Source organism: Hakea prostrata, chromosome 4 (assembly GCF_041222555.1).
Source record: "Hakea prostrata isolate BN-2017 chromosome 4, UWA_Hpros_2, whole genome shotgun sequence".
Lineage (NCBI taxonomy): Eukaryota > Viridiplantae > Streptophyta > Magnoliopsida > Proteales > Proteaceae > Hakea > Hakea prostrata.
In genome coordinates, this window is record NC_142603.1 from 24,446,684 (window position 1) to 24,474,499 (window position 27,816).

The 27,816-nt window shown below is 39.3% G+C and overlaps 1 protein-coding gene across 1 annotated transcript; it reads right to left on the minus strand.

The window, feature by feature from the left end:
• Positions 1 to 5,635: 5,635 nt before the first annotated feature.
• Positions 5,636 to 26,740, minus strand: LOC149018575 (subtilisin-like protease SBT5.4). Its single transcript, XM_089152767.1, has 7 exons — positions 26,192 to 26,740; positions 25,992 to 26,101; positions 25,799 to 25,896; positions 25,531 to 25,695; positions 24,028 to 24,136; positions 6,592 to 7,799; positions 5,636 to 6,506 (listed from the first exon to the last, which is right to left on the minus strand). Exons 1-7 carry the CDS (start codon positions 26,222 to 26,224, stop codon positions 5,968 to 5,970), a joined length of 2,262 nt encoding a protein of 753 aa, XP_089008893.1. The 5' UTR covers positions 26,225 to 26,740; the 3' UTR covers positions 5,636 to 5,967.
• Between the last annotated feature and the right edge of the window lie 1,076 nt (positions 26,741 to 27,816).

Consider the following 27,816-nt stretch of genomic DNA (forward strand, 5'->3'; position numbering starts at 1 on the left):
TGGTCAATAGCAGATTTTGGATTGGAAATTGTCCCTCAAGGTTCTCATGTTATTCTTTCAGCCATGACAGCAAGATCCACCCTTAGGGATAGAATTATTGCCTTGCAAGATTTTGATCCGGAATTGAAAGAAAAGATTGAGAAGATTTATTTGGATTCTGACTTGGACCTAGATTTTAGTATGTCTATGGATGGTGCCTTGTTGTTTAGAGGAAGACTTTATGTGCCTACGGTCAATGAAGTTAAAAAAGAAATTTTGAGCCACACCAGTTGATTTATACAGTGCACCCAGGAGGTACTAAGATGTACAAAGACTTAAGAGAACATTTTTTTGTGGATTGGATTGAAAGCTGATGTAGAAGATTTGTGGCTAAGAGGGAGACTTATCAACGTGTTAAAGCTGTTCGACAACCCCCGCCTGGACTTCTGCAGCCCCTTCCTTTACCTAGTTGGAAGTGGGAAAACATTACTATGGACTTCGTGACTAGCTTGCCTTGGACAAGTAAAGGTAATGACACAGTATGGGTAATTGTTGATAGGTTGACCAAATCAGCCCACTTTATTCCTATGAAGATCACTAGTACTATGGATAAGCTAGCTAGACTTTATGTGGACAATGTAGTTCATCTGCACGGAGTGCTTGTGAGTATTATTTTTTATCGTGACCCTAGGTTCACCTCAAGGTTTTGGAACAGTTTGCAAAAAGCTTTGGGAACCTAGTTGAATTTGAGTATTGCTCATCACCCATAGTCTGATGAACAATCTGAGGGAACAATTCAGAATTTGGAAGATATGCTTAGATCTTGGGTCATGGATATGGGTGGCAATTTGGATGAACATTTAGCTTTGGTTGAGGTTGCCTATAACAATAGTTATCAGTCAACAATAGGCATGGCTCTGTTTAAAGCTTTGTATGGAAACACTTGTAAGACACCATTGTATTGGACTGAAACTAGAGAAAGAAAAGTGTTAGGCCCAGAAATGATTGAAGCTACAAGTGCAATGGTAGACATGATAAGAGAAAGGATTAAGACTGCCCAGTTAAGACAAAAATCTTATGCTGATAGAAGAAGGACATATTTGGAATTTCTAGTTGGCAAGAACGTTTTCCTAAAGGTGTCGCCTATGAAAGGTGTAATAAGGTTTAATGTTAAAGGAAACTTAGCCCTCGGTTCATTAGACCTTATGAGATTCTTGAAAGGATTGGACCTGTCGCATACCGTTTGGCCTTACCTCCATCACATGCTGAAACTCATAATGTGTTTCATGTTTCGATGCTTCAAAAGTATGTAGAGAATCCGAAACACATACTATAGCAAGAACCCAAGGGATTTAGTGCTGCTCTTTCTCATTAAGAAGAACTGGCTGAAATCCTAGACAGAAAGGACAAATAGTTGTGGAATCATACCATCCCTTGCCTTGCTGTCTTGCTTGGTTGATTGGGTGGTCGATTGGGCCAATCGACCAACAGGGATAAAATCTGCCAAAGATCCTTTATTAGGTCTATTGGAGCTCTATATAATAGAAGTACGTGTTCCTTAGCCTCCTTTGTTTCTAAAACCCTTAGAGAACGTGGGAAGCCTCTCTCAAAGCCTCTCCTTGGTGTTTGTGAAGAACTCTTGCAAGATCTCAAGGTCTTCATCTTTTGTTCTTCAATCAAAGGTTAGTAATCTCTCTTGTATGTTATTGATCTACGCTTACTATGATCTATTCTTTGTATTGAGATTATGAAGAAGATGCTAAGTCCTTGCAACCATCTCTTCTACAATCTCCATTCATTCTTATGGTACTATGATCTTCATATTGATCTTAACCATGATCCTTGTGATTTCTTCATGAAGCCATGATCATTCTTTCAATTTGATTTCTCTAGCATGTTAGATCTGTTTTGCATGTTAGTTTCATATATGATCTATTGATTATGTTATACTAGAATGAGATCTTATCATCTCTAGTTTTTCTCTTGAGTTCATAGCGTGTTTTCATCGAAAACTATGATTTTTACCGAATTAGAAAGTCATGTTTCCAAATTAGTAAGTATTGTGTTTTGACCATTGTTGGTGTCTAATTTATGCTATTTTATTAATAGACTATTGTTTTAGAAGTTACCTCCAAGTTTTGTAGTGTTTCGGATCTTGTAGAATGAGTTTCAGATAAAAAATCAGATTTCTGCTGCGTACTGTTGGTGGTCGATTGCTTGATCGACTAGGCCAAGCTACCACCCAATCGACCAAGGCTAAGAGTAGTTGTGTTCTTCGTCCAATTTGATTCATTTGATCTCTGATCTTCTAGGCCTCTTTCCTAATGATGTATCTATACTTGTTTAGGGTTTATTTGCTAAGTTTGGAACCATTATCTTTGATCATTGGATATTCATCGAAGCTATTTAAGGTAGAAGACAACTGTGGACCCTCTCTGTTGAACCTATTGGCTCTGACCTAGAACCAATGGAGATTCATAGTGAAGATCTCATCTTGGAAACCTTTTGTGATTTTGAGAGAGGATGTAGCCTAAATGATGATGGACTTGGAAGATGGCCATTGAGTATAGTGTTGACACTTTCTGAAGGTCCTATAAAGTCAGGTAAGACCTTTTCTTAAGTTGGTTGAGGACCCAAGTAGTGGTTTTGGCTTTTGGGAACCAAAATTCAACAATTTGCAAGGGGGAACCCTTTGGTCGATCCAATCGACCAAGGCATTCGACCAAAGCAAGCCTCAGGCAGAATTGTTTATTTTTGGAAGTTTAAGGTTTTGAAGTCCTATTTATATGTAACTTCGGACTAAACCTAACCACTTTGCCTCTTAACTTTTGGAAAACGTGAGAAGAATCCTAGAGCCTCCTCTTCAAGCTCAAGGTTGATTCTAAGCATCCAAGCAAAGTTCCTCCATTGATCTTCTACAAGGTTAGTATTCAATCCACTACTTCATTGATTTACTCCCTCTACTGTTTCTACTACTTGTTTTGATTGTGAGGAAGGTCCTACACTACTGTAATGACCTAATCTCTGATCCTCATAGTCTTAGAGTGAATTTCCATTCACTCTATGTTTTCCTTGAGCAATATTGTGTTATTCAATGTTTTGATCTAGAAATGAGACCATTATTTACTTTTACTGTAGTTATTGATCCTAATCCATGTTAGATCTATTCCTAGGTTGTTTTCTATGCATGATCTACTATTTTCTTACCTTTAGAATGAATCCCCATTCATTCTAGCCTTTCCGTGAGAATCCGCGGATCAAGCCTATTAGGTGATTTATTGGATTTCTATTCCAAAGGCATTGTTTGATGTTTAGATAATCATAGATAGTCTCTATATGTTATTTTAGATTCTTCCTATTAATTTTGGAGTATTCCAATGTGATTAGATGAGTTTTCAACCAAAGTTGGAAGTTACTGTGTCACACAGTAGCTTTGGTTGATCCCCTTGATCGATCCAATTGACCAAGCCAATCAACTAAAGGTGTGCCTAACAGCAACTTTGTTTCGTTTTGCTTTCGTTTCTTCTCCGACCATTAGAGTTTGTTCCTTATACTCTCTACATGTTTGTTTAAGGTTATTTAGTTGATTTTGGACTTGCTCTTTGATCTCTTATTTGGAGTTTGCGAAGTTGGATATAAGGTGAGTACATTCACTCACAATATGCACAAGTACATGCTTTGATATGTTAGGATTTATATGCAAATGTTAGCTATTATAGTTAAAATTTTTCTATATATATTGTCATATTTTTGTAATTACAGTAGGCTATTCATGACATGACTTACATACTATTATGGAACATAAATGATGTGAATGTGAGTTGGACTATATTGTGATATCTATGAAATCATGATGTGATCTGATTGCCTAACTTGTGATTTGGAAATAGGGAGTGGGGAATGCTCTTTTGACGTTTCTGTCATTGGACAGTGGAGGTGGTATGGGACGCTCTCCTATGGTGCCCCTTTGCACTTTCTCTGATTACTAGTTGACATACCTAGGATTTGTCTAGGGAAAACCCTGTCATATCCGACCCTATCGGAAGGGGAATTGAGACCGAGTGACTTGTGGCAACAATGGGAATTCTCAAAATACGTGCATCAAAGCCGGGAGAGGATGTAATTCACATTGTGGCCATTCATTGGTAGGGTTACAAATAATAAACTTGGGCTCATGGGCGCTTAAGACCGGTAACCAACCCGTGAGAGGACAAGAGGCTTCCCGTTTATTATATGTGGATGACCAATAGGGTTGAGAGTCTACGTATCCGAGAGGGAGACGGTGACTCTAGGGAGGGAGATACCAAAATGGACTGCATAGACACAGAAGGGAGGCTATCATACCAGAATGGATTGTCTAGTGCACAAAAGGGAGGTATCCGACTTCGAGTAGATGTGACTCAGTAGATGACTTACATTGGGCTAGGTATTACCCTGACATGCGCCAATACTCAGACCAATGGTGGTGAGCGATAGTGTTGCCCTAAACCCCAGCCATGGAATGTCTGAGAATGATGCATGACCCAATTACCACCGGAGAACCCAAAAGATGTGCATCAGAGCCATGAGGGAGAGTGATTTGAGATCTACCCAGAGGAGTACAGTGTTTTATCTTAATGCGTGTTTGCCAGTAGAGACCATCATACTTAGAGTTAGAAGCATACTTGCATTCATTGTCTCATATCATTGCATCATGTTTGCTTTGAACTGCTTGTAGTTGTTTATTGTGAATTGAATTACTTGCTGAGTTCTTTTGAGCTCACCCTTCGGGGGATATGTTTTTAGATTCTATTGCAGGTATCGATAACTTAGAGAACCAAGACTATGAAGCCACTATGAGTGACCTATACTCTATGCAAGGTGTTGGCTGTTACGAAGATAAGGTGAAGATTCCTTGTGTGGTTATGAAGCATGCCATAATTAGTCCTATCTTGGAATGGGCGCGACCGGCTGTGATACGAATATGATCATACTTTTATTTAAGTTGAAGGAGTTGTATGATTAGATGTAGATTGGATTTTGATTCCTTAGTTTATTTAGTGCTTTTATTTCAAATTGTAATACTTTAGAGCTACTTTAGTATTTGAACTACTCTTCCGCATTTGGACCTATAAGGTTATTTTCCGCTACACTCTATAGTTATTTTCTCTTATACTCTGATGATATTTCAAGATTATTTCTCTGATTGATTTCTTAATAAAGGTGAACATTGATTATTCCTTGCTCATGATTGTGTTATTGCATTATGTGGTTATATGGTTTTCCTAAACTTAACTGTGGGACTTGTGGAATCACACCTCCCGCCTCCGGGTATCGCAGTTAGGATATTGGCTGGGGGGATGTGACACTCCCTCCCTCCACACCTGCTTCCCCACCCCCATTCCCATCCCTTGTGCCTATGACAAAAAAACAAATCAAAATATTAGTAGCAAGCTAGTAGCCCCTTCCAACAGAATATTTTTAAAAGAGTGTTTTATGTGTGGGTCCTCTTAGTAGAGCATGAAGTCATAAACTAATGTTGGGTCTCACTAGTGCAATATATTACGTCTAGGTCTCAAGTAGACTAACACCATCACACCTTTAAGTGTTTTAAACTATCAAACCTAGACAAACCAAAATACCCCCTAAGGAGATCTCATGAAGCAAATAGATAATTGAAAAACCCACTTGTTTAAATTGATCAAGCATAGTCTTTGAAGGGGAAGTTTAAAAAATTTAAGAAGAATCAAAGGTAATTTTATTCAATCAAATGACAAAATGAAATTGCACTGAATCAATTTCGTAAAAAAAATCCCTATATGAGGTTGAAAAGACACAACCCTTTCTTTGCCTTTGAAAGGCTTTGATTCCTATCCTATCCTAGAGCTAATGCATTATAACTGAGTTTGTTTAGCAGGTTTTCATTGGAAAGATAATCCTTCTCAGTGTAACTAATCTTTCTGGATGTAACTAATTGCCTATTCACCCCAAAAAAAAAATGCTTGATGCCTATGCTGCAGCCTTAACCACAATTTGACTCCTTACGTAGTGTCTGCCATCTGACCATAAGAGCTGACCAAACACATAGTCTTTGGCTGCACTAGCTCTCTTGGAGCTAAGAGTGATTTTGAAAGTCTTCTCTTCATTTATAGAGGAGAATGTTAAGTTTGGTGGCTCAATTGTAACTGAAATTCCAGATGGTCGATGAACATAGGCCTTATATGTAGCTGGAGCACCCACATTCTTCAAGGTTCGAGTAACAGTGATAGCACCAAAAAGGTTGGGGACAGTGATTGAAGGGTAGTTGAAATCCAAGAGATTGACAGACTTAGGGCATATGTATAGTGATTTAGAAAAATGACTAATTAGGGTGTTGTTGTAGCCAATAGAACATAGGAAGTTTAAGTAGTCATTGGTGGTTAGATCATAGACCAAGCCAGGATCTGCAGCATGGTTTGGGAAGACATGTCCTGCTCCATAACTAAATGGTGTTGCTTTCTTGAATGATGAGTTCAACATTGGTTCCATTTTGTTGTCCCTTGTTCTAGCTGCACCATATCACAAATTTTTTATCCAAAAGATCATATGCATTTGCTTTTTCTGGTCAAAAGATGGGGAAAAAAAAATGCTTACCTGTGGTCATGATGGCAGATTTAATGGCAGCAGGGCTCCAACTAGGGTAGAGAGTCTTGAGGAGGCCAGAAATACCAGAAACATGAGGACAAGACATGGAGGTTCCCGAATCAGAGTTGTAGGCAACACGCCGAGTATCATATGCCATACCACTTGGGCCTGTTGCATTGGTGAAGGCGGCAATGACACTCACCCCTGGGGCAGTGATGTCAGGCTTGAGTATCTCAGGCGTTATGGTGTTGGGGCCTTTTGACGAGAAAGAAGCCATAAAGGGTGCTGGCTTCATGCCCAATAATATGGTTGGGCGAGTAATAAAAGCAGTTGGGGATTCTGACACGTTTAAGTAGGCAAACACTATAAGACCATCTTGGTAAGTTATATGGGAAGCAGGCAGCATGTGTGCATCAGCAATCACTTCATTGCCACTCTGCTTGTCATTGGCCAAAATCATCCCCACAGCTCCTGCTAAAAGTGCTTGCTCTCCCTTGTCCACCCTCCCATTAACACCCCTCACACACACTATTATCTTCCCCTTCACCTTCTTCGGATCCAATGTACCAGACTCACATAGTGAGGCATTTTCAAATGAAGCATTTGATAATCTTGCATTGCCGGCGTTCATCAATGGGTATATCTTTCTTGCTGGAAGAGAATTAGGAGATAGGCTTTGGCCAATCAAACTTTTGCCATTACCTAGGTTCACATAAGCTGGGAACTCACGATCCATGGTACTAGCACCAACAGTGATCATCCAGGGAGCAACATTGGAGACAGAGCCATCAGTTGGGCCAGAGTTGCCAGCTGAGCTTACAACGACAATACCTTGCTTGACAGCATGGAATGAGCCAATAGATATGCCATCACTGAAGTAATCAGAGGCATCACCACCCAATGATATAGATATGACATCAACACCATCGTGGATGGCAGCATCAAAAGCTGCAAGGATGTCAGCATCAAAGCATTCACTATCATTCACAGATGGCCAGCACACCTTATAGGCTGCCACTCGTGCTTTAGGAGATCCTCCCTTAGCTGTGCCATTTCCATATCCAAAGACACTGGCACCTGAGACAAAGTCACCTCCGGCTGTCGATAAGGTATGAGTTCCATGTCCATCATTATCACGAGCTGTGGCATTGGATGCGTCCAATGCACCCACAGCCGCTTCATAGCCTTTGCTGAAGTACTTTGCACCAATCAACTTCCTGTGGATTCCCAAAGGGCGGAAAACATTAATCCAGACAATAATTTTACTACTCCAACTACATATAAGAAAGCACTACTCTTGGAAGAAGAAAAAAATGAGACTCGTAAATCTTATTCACTTTACTGAAAAAATTTAGGGAAAAAAAATCAAATTACATATTCTATTAAATTCCATCACGACTCATGATTGTTATACCTAGTTTATTTATAATTTGGCAAATTACAAATCACATTAAAATGGTAATTTCATTTTCCCACTTCTTCCATCCTATAGTATAGTTAATTATAATTTTATCCCCTATATTTTTTTTAAATTGTTTATCTAATTGTTTACTTTTTTTGTTTTTACTACTACCTCCTTGCCGTGAAGAACAATTTTTTAATTGAAGACCTGGCATTTTTTTTTCCTTTTTTCTTTTCTTAAAGCACCAAAAATACCGTCAGTGGTGATAAATATTGATTTAACTTTCAATTAAATTGCTTTTCTACCCTTGACAAATAATAGTTAAAAACCTTATTACTTAATATTTTTCTCAATTTGAAGGCGGTGCTTGTGAAATCCAGCCCAAGCTCTAATTCAAAAATCTATATTATAGGTCCGAATACCCGAAGTGAAAGTAGAAGATAGTTGTGGGCCATCCCGGTTGAACCCATTGAGTCGACCCCAGAGACAATGGAGATTGATGATGGAATTTCTTCTTCGGAAACCCTAACTAACTTTGAGAAGAAGTTTGCAGCTTGTCGGTGTTGAGCTTGTTTGCGGACTTGAACCCAAGTTTGACATCTTTGGAAAGGTCCTACAATTCTAAGTAAGACCCTTTGTTAAGTTGGAAAAGGACCCAGTGGAGCTTGTGGCTTTCGGAGACCAAAAATCTGTTTTGTGCCTTACTGTCCACTTTGGTCACTTGAAGCGACCAACACACCAAGCGACCAAACGTCCCAGGGACTATTTGGTCACTCTTTGAAAATTTAGGTTTTCGAAGCCCTATTTAAGTGTTTTTCAATCTAATTCATCCCATAATGTTCTAAAGCCATCAAAGAAAGTGGGAAGCACCTCTTAGCACTCTCTTCGAAGCTTTGGAAGATCCTCAGGCATTCGCTAAAGTTCTTCCGTTGAATCTTCGTCTTCAAGGTTAGTAATCGCTCTCACTCTCTCTAATCTACTCTCTCCTCTGTTTCTACCCATCCTTGTGACTATGAGGAAGGTCTCATGCCATTGCTATGACATTTCCTTCAATCCCCATATTCTTAGACTAAATCCCCATTCACACTATTACACCCGTGAACTACATAGGAAGATTTCAAAGGGAAGTCTAGTGTAACATTCACAAATGTATATTCATTCGAAGACTTTTGATTTCTACTTCATTTAGATCTATTCCTAAGATAGTTTTTGACCAAGATCTATTGTTCCTTCTTTCCTAGAGTGAATTCCCATTCTCTCTAGTCTCTTCGTAAAATCTGCGAACTGATATCGGTAAAACCCTATTTTATGATTCGATTGGAATTCTTTTCCATTGACCATATGAGATGTTTAGACCATGCTAGATAGTTTTCTTTTATTGATAGTAATCTTCCTTTCTAATTTCGGAGTGTTTCAAATCCTGGAAGATGAGTTTCCGACCAAAACTAGGGTTTTTTTGTCCGTACAACATAGCCTTGGTCACTTGAAGAGACCAAACAAAAGCGATCAAGCCTGGCAATGACAGAAAATTTCCATAGTTTTGGTTTGTTTGATCTCCAATCCTTGGGGGTTAGTTCCTAATGCTTAACCTATGTTTGTTTAGGGTTTCTTTGGTAACTATGGACCTACCCTCTGATCTTTTCTCTGGAGATTTCAAATCAAGTTAAGGTAAGGATGTTCGCTTGCATATAACCTAGTTTACATTCTTACTCATGTTAGAATTGATATGCATGATATTGCTACCGTTCTTAGAACTTTTTTATAATTGAATCACTGCTGTAACTCCATAACTACAGTTGGATATGTGATTTGCTTATCCATTATGAATATGAATGATTGGATATTATTTATCTGAATTGCTTATGAATATGAATGATTGGATTGAGATGTGATTGCCTAGGTGATCGGGGAGTGGGGAATGCCCTTTTGGCATTTTTGTCTTTGTACACCAGTGGAGGTGGTATGGGACGCTTTCCTATGGTACCCCCGGCACTTTCCCTGATTACTAGTTGACATACCTAGGGCATGTCTAGCAGTGTTTGGTTAGGAAAACCCTATCGTATCAGACCCTATTGGAGGGGAATTGAGACCAAGTAACCCGTGGCAATAATGGGGATTTCTAGGTGCTCAAGACCGGTAACCAACCCATGAGAGGACACAAATCACATTGTGAGGGGCCATTCATTGGTAGGGTTGCATTTAATAAACTTGGGCTCATGGGCGCTCAAGACCGGTAACCAACCCGTGAGAGGACATGAGAGCATCCCGTTTATTATTTGTGGATGACCAGTAGGGTTAATGAGTCCGTATTCCGATTTGGTTGGAGCCATAGGATACAATGAATTTAGGGGGAAGGATACCAGAAAGGATCACGAGAGGTGAGGAATGGAAGTATCCGACCCTAAGTTGATATGACTCAGTAGATGACTTGCATTGGGCTAAGTTTAACCTTCGACAATCGCCAATACTCATACCAATGGTGGTGAACGATAGTGTTGCCTTAAACCCCAACCATGTAATGTCCGAGAGGAATGCATGACCCAATTACCACCGGAGAACCCAAGATATCGGGATGGTTGAGGGAGAGTGATTTGAGACCTACCCGAGAGGAGTATGGTGATTTATCTTAAAGCATGTCTACCACTAGAGACTAACATATATAGAGTTAGCAACATACTTATAAAAAGTTTCATATCATATTGCATCTTGACTGTTCTGAATCTTTGTAAGTGTTATTTGTGAATGAACTACTCGCCAAGTTCTTTTGAACTCATCCCCTTTGGGGACAACGTTTGTTAGATCTTACTATAGGGACTGATGACTTCGAGAACCAGGACTACGAGACCACACCGGATGACTCGTATGGTTCCCAAGGTATTGACTAGCATGACTATGACAATGAAGAATACCAATGTTGTGAAATCCAGCCCTAAACCTAGCCTGGACACCTTATTTGTTTTGGATAAAGAAGTGACTTGTAGGTGTTTGACCTTGAAGTGGGACCTAGAGTTCAGTGTGGATATGTTTAAAAGGTCCTAGGAAATCAGGTTAGATCTCTCCCTTAGTATAGAACCGAAGACCCGAAGTGAAGGAAGAATACTTTGTGGGCCATCTCAATAGAAGACATGGTGTTTGACCCAAAACGCATGGAGATTGATGATGGAGTTGTCTTTTTGGAAACCTTATATGAATTGGAGATGAACTGCACGTTCATCTAGGGGCCCCGGGCGGGCCCCCGGCCCGCCCCCCCCCCCCCCCCCCCCCCCCCCCCCCCCCCGTTCAGCTTATTATGATTGTGAGGAAGGTATTACACTTATGTAATTGCCTATTCTCTGATCTCCTTGTGTCTTAGGGTGAAACCCCATTCACTCTATGCATTCTTTGAAGCCATATGGTGAATCTCCTTGATTTTCATTGATTTTGATTGAGTTTTGATAGCATGATCCATCCTACTCTACCTTTCCTTTCTAATCAGTGTTAGACATATTTATTCTTAGTTTCCATTGCTGATCTACTGTTTTCGACCTCTTTGAATGAATCTCCATTCATTCCAATGATGCTATGATCTCCATATTTGATTTTATAAAAGAGATCATTGATATCTTCATGAATGCATGTTTAATCTTAATTCTCTAGCACGATAGATCCATTATCATGTTAGTATTCCTCTCTGATCTATTGCTAATGATCCTCTTAAGTGAATCTTTAATTCTCCTTTGCAGCCAAGGTTGTTTTCATTGAAAATCATGTTTTTGATCAAAATAGAAAGTCATGTTTTCAAAATAGAAAGTCATGTTTCCAAATTAGAAAGTCCTTTTTTTTTTTTTTTTTTTAACCATGGATGGTGTTTAATCCCTGCTAGATAGTCTTAGTATGTTCATGTGGAGTTCCCCTTTTAATTTCGGAGCAATCGGACTTCAAATGAAGAAGTTATGATCGATTTAGTGTTTGTTGTCGTGTACTGTTTATCTGGTCGACTGAGTGGTCGATTGGACCAGTAGACCAACCAATCGACCAAGGATGACAGCAACTCTGTTTTGTTTTGTTTTGACTTCTATCTATTGGATTTACTTCTCATGACCTGTACATGTTTTCTCAAGCTTGTTTAGGTGATTTTGGATCTATTCTCTGATCTCTTACTTGAAGATTTTAAGTGCGGATTACGAGGTGAGTATTCCAACTCACAATATGCCTATTTACATGCTTTTTGTGCTATGACTTGTATGCATGATTTAACTATTGTTGTTTTGCTTTCTTAGCATTTTTTCACTTCTGTAATTACAATAGCATGTTTATAATGTTATTTACATATTGGAATTGACTATGGATTCATGTGAGTATGATTTGGGCTATGATATGATATGTATGGAATCATGCTATGTTGTGAATGCCTAGGTTGTAGTTGTGGGATGGGGAATGCCCTTTTGGCGTTTCTGTCTTTAGACACCAGTGGAAGTGGTATGAGACGCTTTCCTATGGTGCCCCTTGGCGCTTTCCCTAACTACCGGTTGACATACCTAGGGCATGTCTAGAAGTGTTTGGCTAGGAAACCCTCCCTTGTTGTAACAACCCCCATTTTCTAACCCGGAATTCGTATTGCAGGTCCGAGAACCTGAAGGTCTAGTCGGATTAATTTTGTGGAGTGTCCGGATAGAAGTCCATGATCCATATCAAGAACCCATGGATCTGGATTCCCTTGTTGAAGAATCTGTCTTACTGGGAAGTTGGATCTCTGGTAGAAGGCAAGTGGTGTTTGGAGATGTCCGGAATGAAGGTAAGACATCCCCCAAGAGTTGTTTAGGGCTAGGTTGTGTTTGGGTTTCAACCCCCTGAGCAAAGCACCCTTGTATAGCAATATACTTGGGGGCAGTTGCTAGTGGCGGTTGATTAAACCAAGCGACCACCCGGTTCTGCTTGCGGGAAAATGCCCTATTTTGCCCCATATCAGTTATAAATAGCATCACTCGCCCTATTAACGCATTATTATGTTCGGGATTGCTATTTTGGGTGATTAGGCGGCAATGGAGACGTGCTGGAAGGTGGGCGAAGTGCTGTTAGTGATCTGGAACCTTTTCCCTTCTATTCTTGGTGATTCTGGTTAAGGTAATGAATCTCCATCTGCTATTCTCTTCTTTTTAATCTCCAATTGATATGAATCCATCCCCATTTTGTTAGTGGTTACCTAATTGATTAGTTGTATCTCCCTTTTCAATGTTCTTGATGAGATCCTGTCTAGGAACGAATCCCCGCATTTGTTTAATGGATGGATCTCATCAAGGGGAATGATTTGGGTACTAAATCTTTGCTAATTTTAGGGTTACTTGTTACCACTTTGTTTTAGACCTATTAAGCTTGAAATTCAGACTAAGATCATCCCAAAACAGATTCAAATCGGATGATCAAAAGTCTGATTTTCGGAGTTGGAAACTGTCTGAAACAGGGGCGGTCGCTTATGGAGGTCGCTTAACCTAAGCGACCGGCACAAGCAACTGGCTGGTTTCCAGTGACTGTGTAGGTTTGATTTTTGAATTGTTTTGACTCTTGACTCTTATAAATTCTTGTAACCCTATGCCTAGGTGTTCTCTGTTTCAAATAAAAGTCTTATAATAGTTTTTGGATTGCAAGTTAGAGGAATTCTACTAAATTACAGGTAAGGACATGCATTCTTATTTATATGCAATTACATATCCATGATGATTCAGTTGTTCTATTTACTATTCTTTGATCATGTAACTTGCTGTAATTGTATAAAGCATGTGAATCTTATTGTATACTTGCTGTTTGTGGTGTTTCTTGATGTACTTCATCTTTACTAATATTGCACAACTGTTCATGATATGATATAGAGTGATGTAGTGTAGTTTTGATGGAAGGGGTATTCCATTGGGATATCTTGGCTGGAGATATCAGAGGGCTGTGGTATGGGACACATGCTCACTAATGCCTCTAGCACTATCATGATTTTTGGATGACATAACTAGGAGAGTCTAGAATTGCATGGCTAGGTACCCCACATGTTATTACCCTTCTGGCAGGAGAATGGAAGCCGAGTGACTCGTGACAATGGTGACGTGACTCTGTTTCATCCAACAGCGGTAATCAGTCCCGTGCGGAGACTCAGTGGTCCACTGTTGGTCATGCAATGGTAGGGTTACATATGTTAGGGTTGGGCTCATGGACGTCCAAGGAACGGACCGGGTGTCGTGAGGAGTCATGAGAGCATCCGCCCCAATAATATGTGGATGACCATAGGGTTAAGGAGTGGAGTCCAACAGCGGTAGCCAGTCCGTGAGGGTTCTCACTCCTAGGTTGTGAAGGATATTGAACCGAGTTGGTTGGTGCCATAGGGGAAGTATCTGGACTTCATATAGTATGTTACTTATATGACCTTGCATTGGATTAGAAACCCCGACATGCGCCAGTACTCATTGCCAATGGTCGTGGTAAGAGAGTGTTGACTTAACCCCAGCCATGGTTTGTGAGCCAGGTCTGGACCTTCCATTTTACCCAGGATCCCTACAAAGGTAACCAGTCCTTGTCGGATCAGAATGACTAGACCTACCCAGAGGAGGGTTGGTGTATATCTTAAAGCATGTCAGCTGATAGAGACTTGCATAGTTAGATCTTAGTAGCATTCATATTTCTGCATATCATCCATATCATTTCATGTATGCATTCTTGGATTGTATTGACATATATATGAGAACTGTCTGTTCCTTACTGAGTTCGTCAGAACTCTTTCTTTCATTGTATATATTATATGAGTTGTACAGATGATGGCACAATGTCGGGAGTTGGAGATGATTTGTATGAAAGAGCCTTCTCGTATAAAGCTGATGTGGCACAGACCGTGGTACATGAACTTGCAGAGCATGAAGCCTCTTGAAGATGCTTGTGTGCACTTTTAGCACCCATTGATGGCTGACGGAGGCAGATTGCCAGGATTTTGATGATCGTATGGGGAAAGATTGGAGGACATCTTTACTTGCTAATTTAGAAAACCAGTTTTTAGATTTAGAAAGAAAACCGGAAAGATGATTAATTACTTTATTTATTTTGCTTTCGCTGAACTGGAAATTACAGTTGATTCTTGATTCTTTCCTTTGATTCTTTCTTGGATATTTATTGGAGTATTTGGACTCCTGTAACATTTTTTTTATTAATTATTGCCTTTTTTCTTGCTCTTGATTGTCTATATTTGTGTTGAATATTATTGATGGGTAAGACCATGGATCTTGTGACGGTTCACTCCCACGGGTTGTCGGGCAGATAACCGAGACCGGCGAGCGGGGTGTGACAGAATGGTATCAGAGCCCTGGTTTTACGAAGTCAATAATAGTTAATACAAGTATTAGATGAGCAATCTGAGTCATAGATCCAAAAGTCACTCTAATTCTCTTAGAGGTGAATAACAGAGAACCTTGGACTAGAAACTTGAATAAATAAAGCATAATACACCCAGTTTGAATAATGCACAATAATTAAAATTTATGACTTGTACTTGGGTTGTAGTCATGGGTTAAAGTTGAGTTGTCAGTTTAAAGTTATTGTGTATGTGTGTCGAGTCATGAGTTGTCTTTGTGAGTAAGTTTTTGTTGTGAGATGTTGTCGGGAGTAAGTCGTCATATGAGTTTGAGTTGTGTTGTCGTCATGTGTTGTCGTACGAGTCTGAGTAGAGAGTTGTTTTATGTTGTCGTTGGGAGTAATGGTTGTGAGTGGTCGTTACGAGTCATAACTAAACATTGAACAATTCTTAATGCAACTAAAGAAAAGCATAATATACAATAACACAAGTGATACAAATTTAACATCACTAATCACTTAGGTTTACAAGTCTGAAAGGGAATACATCTGTGATGACATAAAAGGAATTCCTAGAAATGTCTGTCTAGGTAATCATTTCTGAGAATCGAGCTGATCTTTCATAGTTCGAGACTCCTCCTCTAGTTGTGTTAGTCGATCATCTATAGTCTATATGTGTGTCTCCATCCTCTCTTGTGTGGAAGTTTTCGCTAACAACTGAGAAACCACACTCGGTGCCTCGGAAGTTGAATGCAAAGGACCTCTAACCTTAAACTGTCGATCTGGAATAGTTTCCTCCTCATCTTCCTGAACCTCTTGATCCTCTTCATCATCATCTTCATCTTAATTCTGAACCTCGTATGGAGTTTGGATTGTTGTCTCCTTATCCTTGTATAGTCTCTGCTTGTGACACAACATTAGCACTTTGCCTACCTCTCCTAGCCCCTAGGCGTCTCCCTCGTGGTGGTTTTGTTGGAAAATCTGAAGAGATAAGTTGAGTTTTGCATTGCATGAATAAATGAAGTTTAGCAGTGCAATATTTGGTGAAGAAGGGCATCTTGGTAATTTGAGGAAAATTTTTGATTTTGGCAAATTTGTGATTCGAACATACTAGCATGTGCATCAAACTTGGATAAACATGTTGGGATGGTTTGTTTGAGGAAAATCTTTCAAATTTGCAGTGTGGGAGTGAAAATTCAGCAACTTTGGAAGAAGAAACCCCCTTTTGGGCTAGGGTTTGTGATTTTTCAAAAGTTAGAATTTGGCCGAACGAAGTGTGGGAGCAATTTCCTCATAGTAAATCAGTCATGTAGGAAGTGGTTTGGTGTCAAAATTCCATTTGGTTTGAGAATGGGACAAGTGTTTGCAATGTTGGATTTCTATTAAGGTGAACAGTGAAATTGGTGCAAAGTGTGGGAAATCTTGTTAATTGGAGCATGGTTTTGTTTGGAAATTTGTTGGAGCATGTTTCTAAACATCCCTAGTCATATTTCTAACCAAGAACAGCAAGCATTTCTCATTTTTTAAGAAAACCATGTTGTAGGTAATGGAAATTGAAAAGAAAGAGAAGTGAGAATGAAGGCTACCTTGTGTTTGATGATCAAAGGAAGTTGTGTGATGTTGTTGAAGCCGCTTGAGAGTCTTGGAAGATTTAGGAATCCCTAGAACCCTTTTTTGCCAGAGCCAAACTCGAAGTTGGTAAATATAGAAATGAGTTTGGAATAGAGAAAGTGGGCCCTTTAAAGCTGTTTTCAAGCAAGGCAAATTTTGTTGTTTTGGCCATTTTTGAGAAAATTTGATTTTTGAAGCTTTGTTGGAATTTCAATGGCCTGTGATGTTGAGTTAAGTGTGTTAGACATGTTGGAAGTGTGAGTTTGAAATTGGATGAAATTTTTTCATGGATTTTTGACCTTTTGTTTTGGATTAACAAAATGGTTAGAAGAAAGAACTGTGGTGCCTCCTCTAGTTGGAATAGAAGTAGGGCTGTCCCTGAAGTTGATGTGCTGCCTGATGGTGTCTCTTGGAAAATATTTTAGGAAGCTTTTCGTAAGAATTATTTCCCTGAGTCTGTGAAGGATGCGAAAGAGTCGAAGTTCATGATTCTCACGCAAGGTCCCCTTTCTGTACTTGAGTATCAACAGAAATTTGAGGAATTATTTTTCTTTGCTCTTGAATCCTTAAAGGAGGATAGAGCTAAAGCGAAGAAGTTCTTCCAAGGACTGAGACTCTCAATCAAGACATATCTCACCCTCTTGTCGATTGAGAGTTATGCTCAAATAGTACTGAATTCGAAGAAAGTTGAAGAAGCTGTATGCCAAATTCAGCAAATGTGACTTTTGGTTGTCCAGGGTTATCTTTTTGGGTCACATTGTTTCTGTTGATGGTATTAAAGTTGATCCTCTGAAGGTGAAGGTTGTGGCAGATTGGGACAAGCCCAAGTCAGTCACCGAGATTCGAAGTTTCCTTGGAATGGCTGGCTATTATAGGCGCTTTGTTGAGAATTTCTCTAGATTATCAGCTCCTATGACGAAGCTTACCAGGATGGGAATTAAGTTTGAGTGGAATGAAGTATGTGAAGAGAGTTTTCAAGAACTCAAGAAGAGGTTGACTACCGCTCTGGTGTTTACAATACCAGATGACTCTGGAGTTTTGACAGTATATACCGATGACTCTGAAGTGGTTTGGGTTGTGTTTTGATGTAGCATGGGTTATAGCTTATGCTTCTAGGCAGTTGAAGAACTACGAGCATAACTATCCTACTCACGATTTGGAATTGGCCACTGTGGTTTTTGCTTTGAAGATCAGGCATCACTATCTGTATGGTGAAAAGATATCGATTTTCACTGACCACAAGAGTCTCAAGTATTTCCTTACTCAGAAGGAGTTGAATATGAGACAGAGAAGATGGCTAGAATTGGTGAAAGATTATGATTGTGATATTCATTATCATCCAAGAAAAGCTAATGTGGTTGTTGATGCTTTGAGTAGGAAGAGCAATTGAGATAGTGTTGATCTGGCATCTCTCAGTAAGCCCTTATTGTTCTCCATTGTCAGATTTGGACTTGAGATTTTGTCAGAAGTGTCCGTTGATGTTTTGTCAGCTGTGTCAGTTCGACCGAGTTTAAGAGGCATAATTGTTGCTTTGCAGTCAACTGATCCGGGATTGAAGAAGGTTGATTTGATTACCTCGAAGACTAAAGAAGTGGAAGATTTCTCCCTAGCTTTTGATGGTGCTCTTGTTTTCAAAGATAGAATTTGTGTTCTAGCAATGGAAGACCTCAGAAATGAAGAAATTCTGACTGATGCTCATCAGTCCATCTTTACTATTCATCTTGGAAGTGTAAAGATGTATCAGGATATGAAGGGTATTTCTAGTGGTCAGGCATGAAGAATGATGTGGAAGACTTCATTGCTAAGTGTGAGACTTGTCAGCGGGTGAAAGCTGTTTGGCAGCCTTCGTCTGGCCTTTTGCAACCCCTTCCAGTACCTAGTTGGAAGTGGGAAGGCAATGCTATGGATTTTGTTACAGGTCTACCTATGGATCTGGATTCCCTTGTTGAAGAATCTGCCTTCTTGGGAAGTTGGATCTTTGGTAGAAGGCAAATGGTGTTTGGAGATGTCCGAAATGAAGGTAAGACATCCCCCAAGTGTTGTTTAGGGCTAGGTTGTGTTTGGGTTTCAACTCCCTGAGCAAAGCACCCTTGTATAGCAATATACTTGGGGGCGGTTGCTAGTGGTGGTTGATTAAACCAAGCGACCGCCTTAAGCGACCGCCCGGTTCTGCTTGCGGGAAAATGCCCTATTTTCCCCCCTGTCTGTTATAAATAGCATCCCTTGCCCTATTAACGCATTATTATGTTCGGGATTGCTATTTCAGGCGATTGACGGCAGTGGAAACGTGCTGGAAGGTGGGAGAAGTGCTGTTAGTGATCTGGAACCTTTTCTCTTCTATTCTTGGTGATTCTGGTTAAGGTAATGAATCTCCATCTGCTATTCTCTTCTTTTTAATCTCTAATTGATATGAACCCATCCCCATTTTGTTAGTGGTTAACTAAATGATTAGTTGTATCTCCCTTTTCAATGTTCTTGATGAGATCCTGTCCAGAAACGAATCCCCGCATTTGTTTAATGGATGAATCTCATCAAGGGGAATGATTTGGGTATAAATCTTTGTTAATTTTAGGGTTTATTGTTACCCCTTTGTTCTAGGCCTATTGTTACCCCTTGAAATTCGGACTAAGATCATCCCAAAACGGATTGAAATCGGATGATCAAAAGTCTGATTTTTGGAGTTGGAAACTGTCTGAAACAAGGGCGGTCGCTTATGGAGGTCGCTTAACCTAAGCGACCGGCACAAGCAACCGGCTGTTTTCTAGTGACTGTGTAGGTTTGATTTTTGAATTGTTTTGACTCTTGACTCTTATACATTCTTGTAACTCTATGCCTAGGTGTTCTCTGTTTCAAATAAAAGTCTTATAATAGTTTTTGGATTGCAAGTTAGAGGAATTCTACTAAATTACAGGTAAGGACATGCATTCTTATTTATATGCAATTACATATCCATGATGATTCAGCTGTTCTATTTACTATTCTTTGATCATGTAACTTGCTGTAATTGTATAAAGCATGTGAATCTTATTGTATACTTGTTGTTTGTGGTGTTCCTTGATGTACTTCATCTTTATTGATATTGCACAACTGTTCATGGTATGATATAAAGTGATGTAGTGTAGTTGTGATGGAAGGGGTATTCCATTGGGATATCTTGGCTGGAGATATCAGAGGGCTTTGGTATGGGACACATGCTCACTGATGCCTCTAGCACTATCATGATTTCTGGATGACATAACTAGGAGGTCTAGAATTGCATGGCTAGGTACCCCACATGCTATTACCCTTCTGGTAGGGGAATGGAAGCCGAGTGACCCGTGACAATGGTGACGTGACTTTGTTTTGTCCAACAGCGGTAATCAGTCCCGTGCGGAGACTCAGTGGTCCACTGTTGGTCATGCAATGCTAGGTTGCATATGTTAGGGTTGGGCTCATGGACGTCCAAAGAATGGACCGGGTGTCGTGATGAGTCATGAGAGCATCCGCCCCAATAATATGTGGATGACCATAGAGTTAAGGAGTGGAGTCCAACAGCGGTAGCCAGTCCGTGAGGGTTCTCACTCCTAGGTTGTGAAGGATACTGAACCGAGTGTGTTGGTGCCATAGGGGAAGTATCTGGACTTCATATAGTATGTTACCTGTATGACCTTGCATTGAATTAGAAACCCCGACATGCGCCAGTACTCATTGCCAATGGTCGTGGTAAGAGAGTGTTGACTTAACCCCAGCCATGGTTTGTGAGCCAGGTGTGGACCTTCCATTTTACCTAGGATCCCTACAGAGGTAACCAGTCCTTGTCGGATCAGAGTGACTAGACCTACCCAGAGGAGGGCTGGTGTATATCTTAAAGCATGTCAGCTGATAGAGACTTGCATAGTTAGATCTTAGTAGCATTCATATTTCTGCATATCATCCATATCATTTCATGTATGCATTCTTGGATTGTATTGACATATATATGAGATCTGTCTGTTCCTTACTGAGTTCGTCAGAACTCATTCCTTTCATTGTATATATTATATGAGTTGTACAGATGATGGCACAACGTCGGGAGTTGGAAATGATTCGTATGAAAGAGCCTTCTCATATAAAGCTGATGTGGCACAGAAAGTGGTACATGAACTTGCAGAACATGAAGCCTTCTGAAGATGCTTGTGTGCACTTTTAGCACCCATTGATGGCCGACGGAGGCAGATTGCCAGGATTTTGATGATCGTATAGGGAAAGATTGGAGGACATCTTTACTTGCTAATTTAGAAAACTAGTTTTTAGATTTAGAAAGAAAACCGGAAAGATGATTAATTACTTTATTTATTTTGCTTCCGCTGAACTTGAAATTACAGTTGATTCTTGATTCTTTCTTAGATATTTATTGGAGTATTTGGACTCCTGTAACCTTTTTTTTATATTAATTATTGCCCTTTTTCTTGCTCTTGATTGTCTATACTTGTGTTGAATATTATTGATGGGTAAGACCATGGATCTTGTGACGGTTCACTCCCACGGGTTGTCAGGCGGATAACCGAGACCGGTGAGCGGGGTGTGACACTTGTCATATCTGACCCCATCGGAAGGGGAATTGAGACCGAGTGTCCCGTGGCAGCAATGGGGAGAAATGGGCACTCAAGACCGGTAACCAACCCTTGAGAGGACATGGACCACATTGTGGGGGCCGTTCATTGGTAGGGTTACATGTAGTGGACTTGGGCTCATGGGCACTCGAGATTGCGAGATGCATGAGAGGACACGAGAGCTTCCCGTTTACTATGTGTGGATGACCAATAGGGTTAAGAGTCTATGTAGCCAAGAAGGAGACGGTGACTCTAGTGGGAAAGGTACCGGAAAGGATCGCGGGAAGCGATGAATGGACGTATCTAACCCTAAGTAGATATGACTCAGTAGATGACTTGCATTGGGCTAAGATTATCCTTGTACACACGCCACTACTCAGACCAAATGGTGATATGAGAGAGTGTTGACTAAAAGCCCAGCCAAGGTTGTCAGAGAAGGTTTCAGGATCCATTACCAATTGGCAGAACCCAAGATACCAAGATGGTTGAGGGAGAGTGATTTGAGACCCTACCCAAAGGAGTATGGTACTATGACTTAAAGCGTGTTGCCAAGAGAGACTAGCATACATATATAGAGTTAGAAGCATACTTGCATATATTGTTTCATATCATTGCATTTATGTTTGCCTTTAATTGTGTGTGGAGATGCTTATTGTGATTGGATATACTTTGCTAAGTTCTTTTGAGCTACCCTTCGGGGGACTTGTTTTTAGATGACTTTGCAGGTCCGGAAGAGAACTCGTGCCATAGTACGGAGAACCCTTCCGTATAGGATACACCTCTGGAAGTCTCTGGAGAAGGTTATGACCAACGAGGCAGCCAACACCTAGGTTTGGACTGCATTGATGGCTCCTATTGACGACAGCCGGCATCGTCTTGTTTGCCGATGGGATTGTACACTAAATGCTGATCTAAAGCTCCAAGAGCATAACCCAAATGTGAAGAAGATGAAGATTGAAAAAGAAGAAGAGCCAATGGAGGATTTTTATTAGATTTATCTTTTCTTCTAGACTTTTCCTTTTACATGTATTAGCTTAGAGCTTTGCTTTAGATTTCGATCTACCTTCCGCATATGTTGTGGGGTATATTTCCGCTATACTCTACAGTTGTCTTTGATTGGTATCTTATTGTTCTGGCACTCGATATTCTTTTGTGATCCTTCTGAGATCCTTTCTTGATTTTTATTAATAAATTACTTGAATATTATGTTTTGTTCTTGCTTTTGATTATGTTATTGTGCTAAATGGATATGATTCTTCCTAAACTTGATCTTCGGGCTATGGATCACACACTTGGATAATCCAGATAGGGTATCGGCTGGGTGGATGTGACAAGTGTGATGGTGGAGCATACCAGGATTAGTCATGCTCTAGAGTTAGTGCACTGGCATTGGGATACTGAAGTCTTTGAGTTTAGGCGTATTTCATTTAAATTGGAAGAGACCTACGATTAGACTAGATCTTATTCTTATTCTTCGTTATTTTCCATTGTATTCCATTTGAGTTTTTGATCTACTTTCTGCTGTATCTATAAAGTGACTTTCCGCTATACTCTATACTCTGATTATTCTTTTGGTATCATATTTCCGCACTCTAATTCTAGATTTGTAATCTTTCTAAGAACCATTATTTGATTACTTCATTAGTAACATTTATACATTGATTTAGTCTTGTTCTTGATTATATTATTGTGAATGTGGGGGGATGATTGTCATGAACTGATCTTCGAGGCTGTGGAACACACACTCGAGTATCACAATTAGGGTACCAGCTAGGTGGACGTGACAGTACCAAAGCTAATAATAGTCCATGACTCAATATTTTAACAATGAGGGCTAGATGATAATTTTATATACATAATTTAATGAAAGTTTTTTTTTTTTTTTTTTGTAGAAATAATTTAATGAAAGTTAAAATGAATATTTTACATTAACATTAGAATTAAAGAAAGGTAGAGGATTTACTCGAGGTGCGCGCAAGCTGGCCTAGATGAACCTCACATACCAAAAAAGAAAAAAGAAGGGTAAAATGGTTTTTGTACACAAACATCGAACAGTAAATAGGAATCACTTTTCACCAAAAAAATACTTAATTTCTCCGAAGTCAGTTGGACTTTAAACTAATTCATTAAATACTTTACATTTATGTCCCGACAATTCATAGTATAACCAATTAGTCTATTCTTCCTCTTTGGAATAGTTTCACATGGCAAACCGACCAGGTCCAATAATTGTATTAGTTTCATACTCTTGTCTAGCATCAGCTTCAGAGAAGGAATATTAAGAAATGGAATAAAACCAGTATTGAAAAAATAAAGCAACTTTTAACAAAAAATTTCTGATCTCCCAAAACAAATCCCAACATATTCTAGAATTTGTTTTCCTCAAGAGAGAAAATCTCTTCCATCAATCAATTCATGGGGTTAGCTTTGGTTTGGAAGTTTGACCTTGCAACTAGGGACGCATTTTGTAGATAAGAATCTAAAAAAATATAAAATCACCCAAAAAAGCGAGGAAAGTAGGGGAAAATGAGAGAGACAGAGAAGGAAAGGAAGACTCACCTATTACACACAACTTTGTGATTGCTCATGTCCATGCAGCTCCCTTTCCACCTTGATGGAACGGATCCATACCCATAATCGTTAAAGCTTTGCGATTCAGGCCACACACCTTTTACAGTACAAAAGTTTATCAGACCAACCACTAAAATGAATAAATGGAAGAAGAAAACAAATGAATGTCTGATCTTTTTAATTGTTTGATAATAAATACTATTCAGTGGTTCACTTTATGAGTCAGAGGAGCAAGGGGAGAATCGAGCACAAGCGTGGAGGATTGTGCTTTCTTTACATCATTTCACAACATATTTAGAAGGGTAATCCACCTCTGGGTTACCTTGTCCGTGGTTACAATTTAGACCATCTCCTAAACATGTAGTGAAGAGGTATAAGGTAAGCATAATCTTCTATCCTTTCGTGTCAAGAGGAGATAGATCCATGTCATTCATAAGATGCAGACCTTAACTCCAAGGTGTAGATCAGGTCCATATTCTAAGATGAGACACTTATACCCCACATATGATGTGGATCTATTACCCTTCCTTTCAACACAAAATTTAGGTTTAGGGTGACAGATAATGCTATCTAACATTTTATCCATAAGATATTTAAGAGGCGGACCCATTTTTGAATATTGACAAGATAGGCTCTCCTTGAAATGTATGCTAGTGAAGGAAGTTAGGTTGGGGTTATTCTCTATCGACAAACCAAACTCCTAGCACACCCTCCCCCCTTTCCCCAAAGTGTAAGGAGATCTTGCTTGCTAGAGAACCATGCTCCATTTGAGTACAACAAGATTTGAATAAAACAGTTCATGCAGGGTTGGTAGAGTGGTAAGATCCATTTGAGGATGTAACCATCAAAGCTCCTTGAAGATGAATCAGGTGCTGCTGGGATGAACCTTAGATAAAAAATAATAAAAAATAAAAAAAAAAAAAAAAAAGAAGAAGAAGAAAGATTTGAATAAAACAGGTTTGATTGGTCATTAACTTTCAAATTGTATACAAATCCTTGGGATATACTTTTTGTATAGAATTGATGCTTTCAACTTGTCAATTTCAATGTTAATTTGGATATTTATTGGTGTCACAAGTTTTTCTGATATTTTTATAGTTCTTTTGATAATCCGCCTAATTTCCAAATTAATCCCATCCATAATAATAACGGAATGTTCAGTTAACCACCATGGTGACTTAAACTTCGAATTTAATTCATGGATAATTTAAAATATATCATCTTTATGTTCAGTTGTATCGTCCGAATCGGAAATAGAAATATCTAACAATCTCAAGAAGAAGAAAAAAATCTTGTGTTCCATAACACCCCCTTCTTTCCATGATGATTTCAAGAAAAAGTTTTTTTAGAGCAAAGTTTCAGATACCGTTATTATCTATTTCATAGCCAAATATATCAAACCCAAAGAAGAGAAAAATAGCCCAGATTGAAGACGAGGTAGTTATTTAAATGATTCAGAGAATTAGGAAGACAAACAAATGAATTACTTACCAGTGTCCAGATTTGCAATAATTGTATCTTGCCCATATCTGGCTTTTGCCCAGATAGAACTGGAATGAACTACCCCATGGTTCTCCAACCCAAGAAAATCCCACGATCTGGTTGTGTGCAATTGTCTTCCTCTGTTGGGGAAGACTGAAATAACATTGGAATGCTCTGCATTGATTGAGGAGAAAACAAATTGAGTTGAAACAGATAAAGAGGAGAACAAGAAGAACAGAACAGAGTTATGATTGGTGGTTGCTTTGTTTGTTCATACTTGAGATCATCTCTGCTTCTTCTTCTTCGAGGTTTGCAGCAAAACCATTGATATGACTTGTATAAGAGTAAAAAATTGCATCTTTAGCCTTCTGGGTACTGCATTTAAGGACAAATTTAGGAACAATTAATTCTGAAGAGTAACGAAGAGTCTTTGAAATGATCAGTCGATGGAAGTTGTCCATTTCCGTTACCTTCCCAAGAAAGATCCAAGAAGCTCGTAATGAGAATTTGCAACTAATTCAATATTGTTCGGAGAGATGCTCTGACCATGAGAATGGACTCCCAAGTATACGACATAAGACTGAAAGAAAGAGAAGAAGATATCTCAGAATCATTCTCGAAAACAAAGACAGAAAAAAGGTTAAAGATGAACGCTTGCTTGATTGCTTGCCTTTTCGACAGCAAAAGTTGTTCTCTGCAACATAGAGAAAAGCAATAAAGGAAGAATGAAAAGGGAAAAAGTCTTGGAAAAGGCATGATCTCTGTATATCTGTTGTGCTCTGCTTTGCTTTGCTGCTTCTTCTTTCCTTTCCCCTTCTGTCTGTGTGCGTTTTTAAAAGCTTTGCTGAAGCTCCCTTCCCTATCACTCCCTTTGGGATCTAAATCTTTTCAATAACAGCATGTAGTGGTGGAATTGTTCGATCTTTTCATACTAACCATCCAGTTGGCTGTTTGCGGAACAGAAATTTCATGTCTAGAGTCGTCTTTGAGTCGTCAGATTGTAAGCGGTTGGTTGGTTGTAATACTGATGTCCTCCTCCCCATTTGTTGAGGATATATGATGTGTTTTGTTTAGAGGTAGTCACTGGGTAGTGTCTTTTGAAGGCTTTGAGTGATCGCTGGAATATAGTTTGAAGCTGCAGATATGGAGCAAATCATGGCAATCTTTTGATTTACTTGTCCGCTTACCCAAAGCTGCAAACCTTGACTTGCTCTCTAAATTCCACAAATTAAATTAAAAAAAAAAAAAGTGTTGGGTTCCTGGTTGATCCAAATCTTTGACCAACTTACATTGTGGTTTTATTTTTCATAATTTTTTTGGTGAAAGTTGACATTTCAACATCTCTTAGAGCCCACATGTTCAATTCAGAGGGAAAACATATGGAAAAAAATCTTCTGGCATATTCTTAATAAACGGTTCAGATTAGAATGAAGGGTTTTAAGTAAAAGAACCATTTTATGACATGTTTTTAGTCAAAACCACATTTTTAACACCCGATTCTAAAAATGGCAGCAGAGGATTCCCCCCCCCCCCCCCCCAATCATTTTCTTCTCAATTCCTTTCCTCTGTCTTACAATCTGAATTGTGAATCATTAATGGAGAAGAACCCAATGGTCTAATCATGATTTCCCATTCCCATCTGTGAACCCCCCCCTCTTTACTAAAGAAGAGAAGAAGCATCGGACACAAACATCATCTTGCTTGTAGAACAAATTCATTCAATCAATTACACCAAACTATCAAAAGCATTCATCACTGCTAAAAACATGAAAAAAAGGGAGAATATTTTTCCTTTTAACAGAAGAAAATGACTATAAGCCATCAATCTATTCTTGTTTTCCAATTTTGGAAGAACAATTTATCAGTAACGTTCATGAATAAATGGGTTAGTAATGAATCTAAAAACCGAAGTATTACCCATCCCTGAAGAAAATCTTCCATGAAACAAATAACTAACAGAAAAAAAATAAAAAAAATCAGTTGAATGAACCCATTTCATTTCTTCCAAGCATAAACAAACAATGAAAACCCATATTGGCTCTGCAACTCGCTTTCCATTGTACTCGCCCATTCCATGACAAATGCACTTCAACCAGAAGACACCGAAGACATCGATGATGATGACGAGCTCCGTGTCTTTAATAGAGTCTTCTTTATCTTCTTCCACTCGAAGTTGTTCATCCCAAACCCACAAAGCTATTGGGGCAACACAATCTTTCTCATCTTGAAACTCCTCTATTTTCTCAAATCTGAAGACCAACACAACATATCCATTCTTAGCACCATCGAACAATC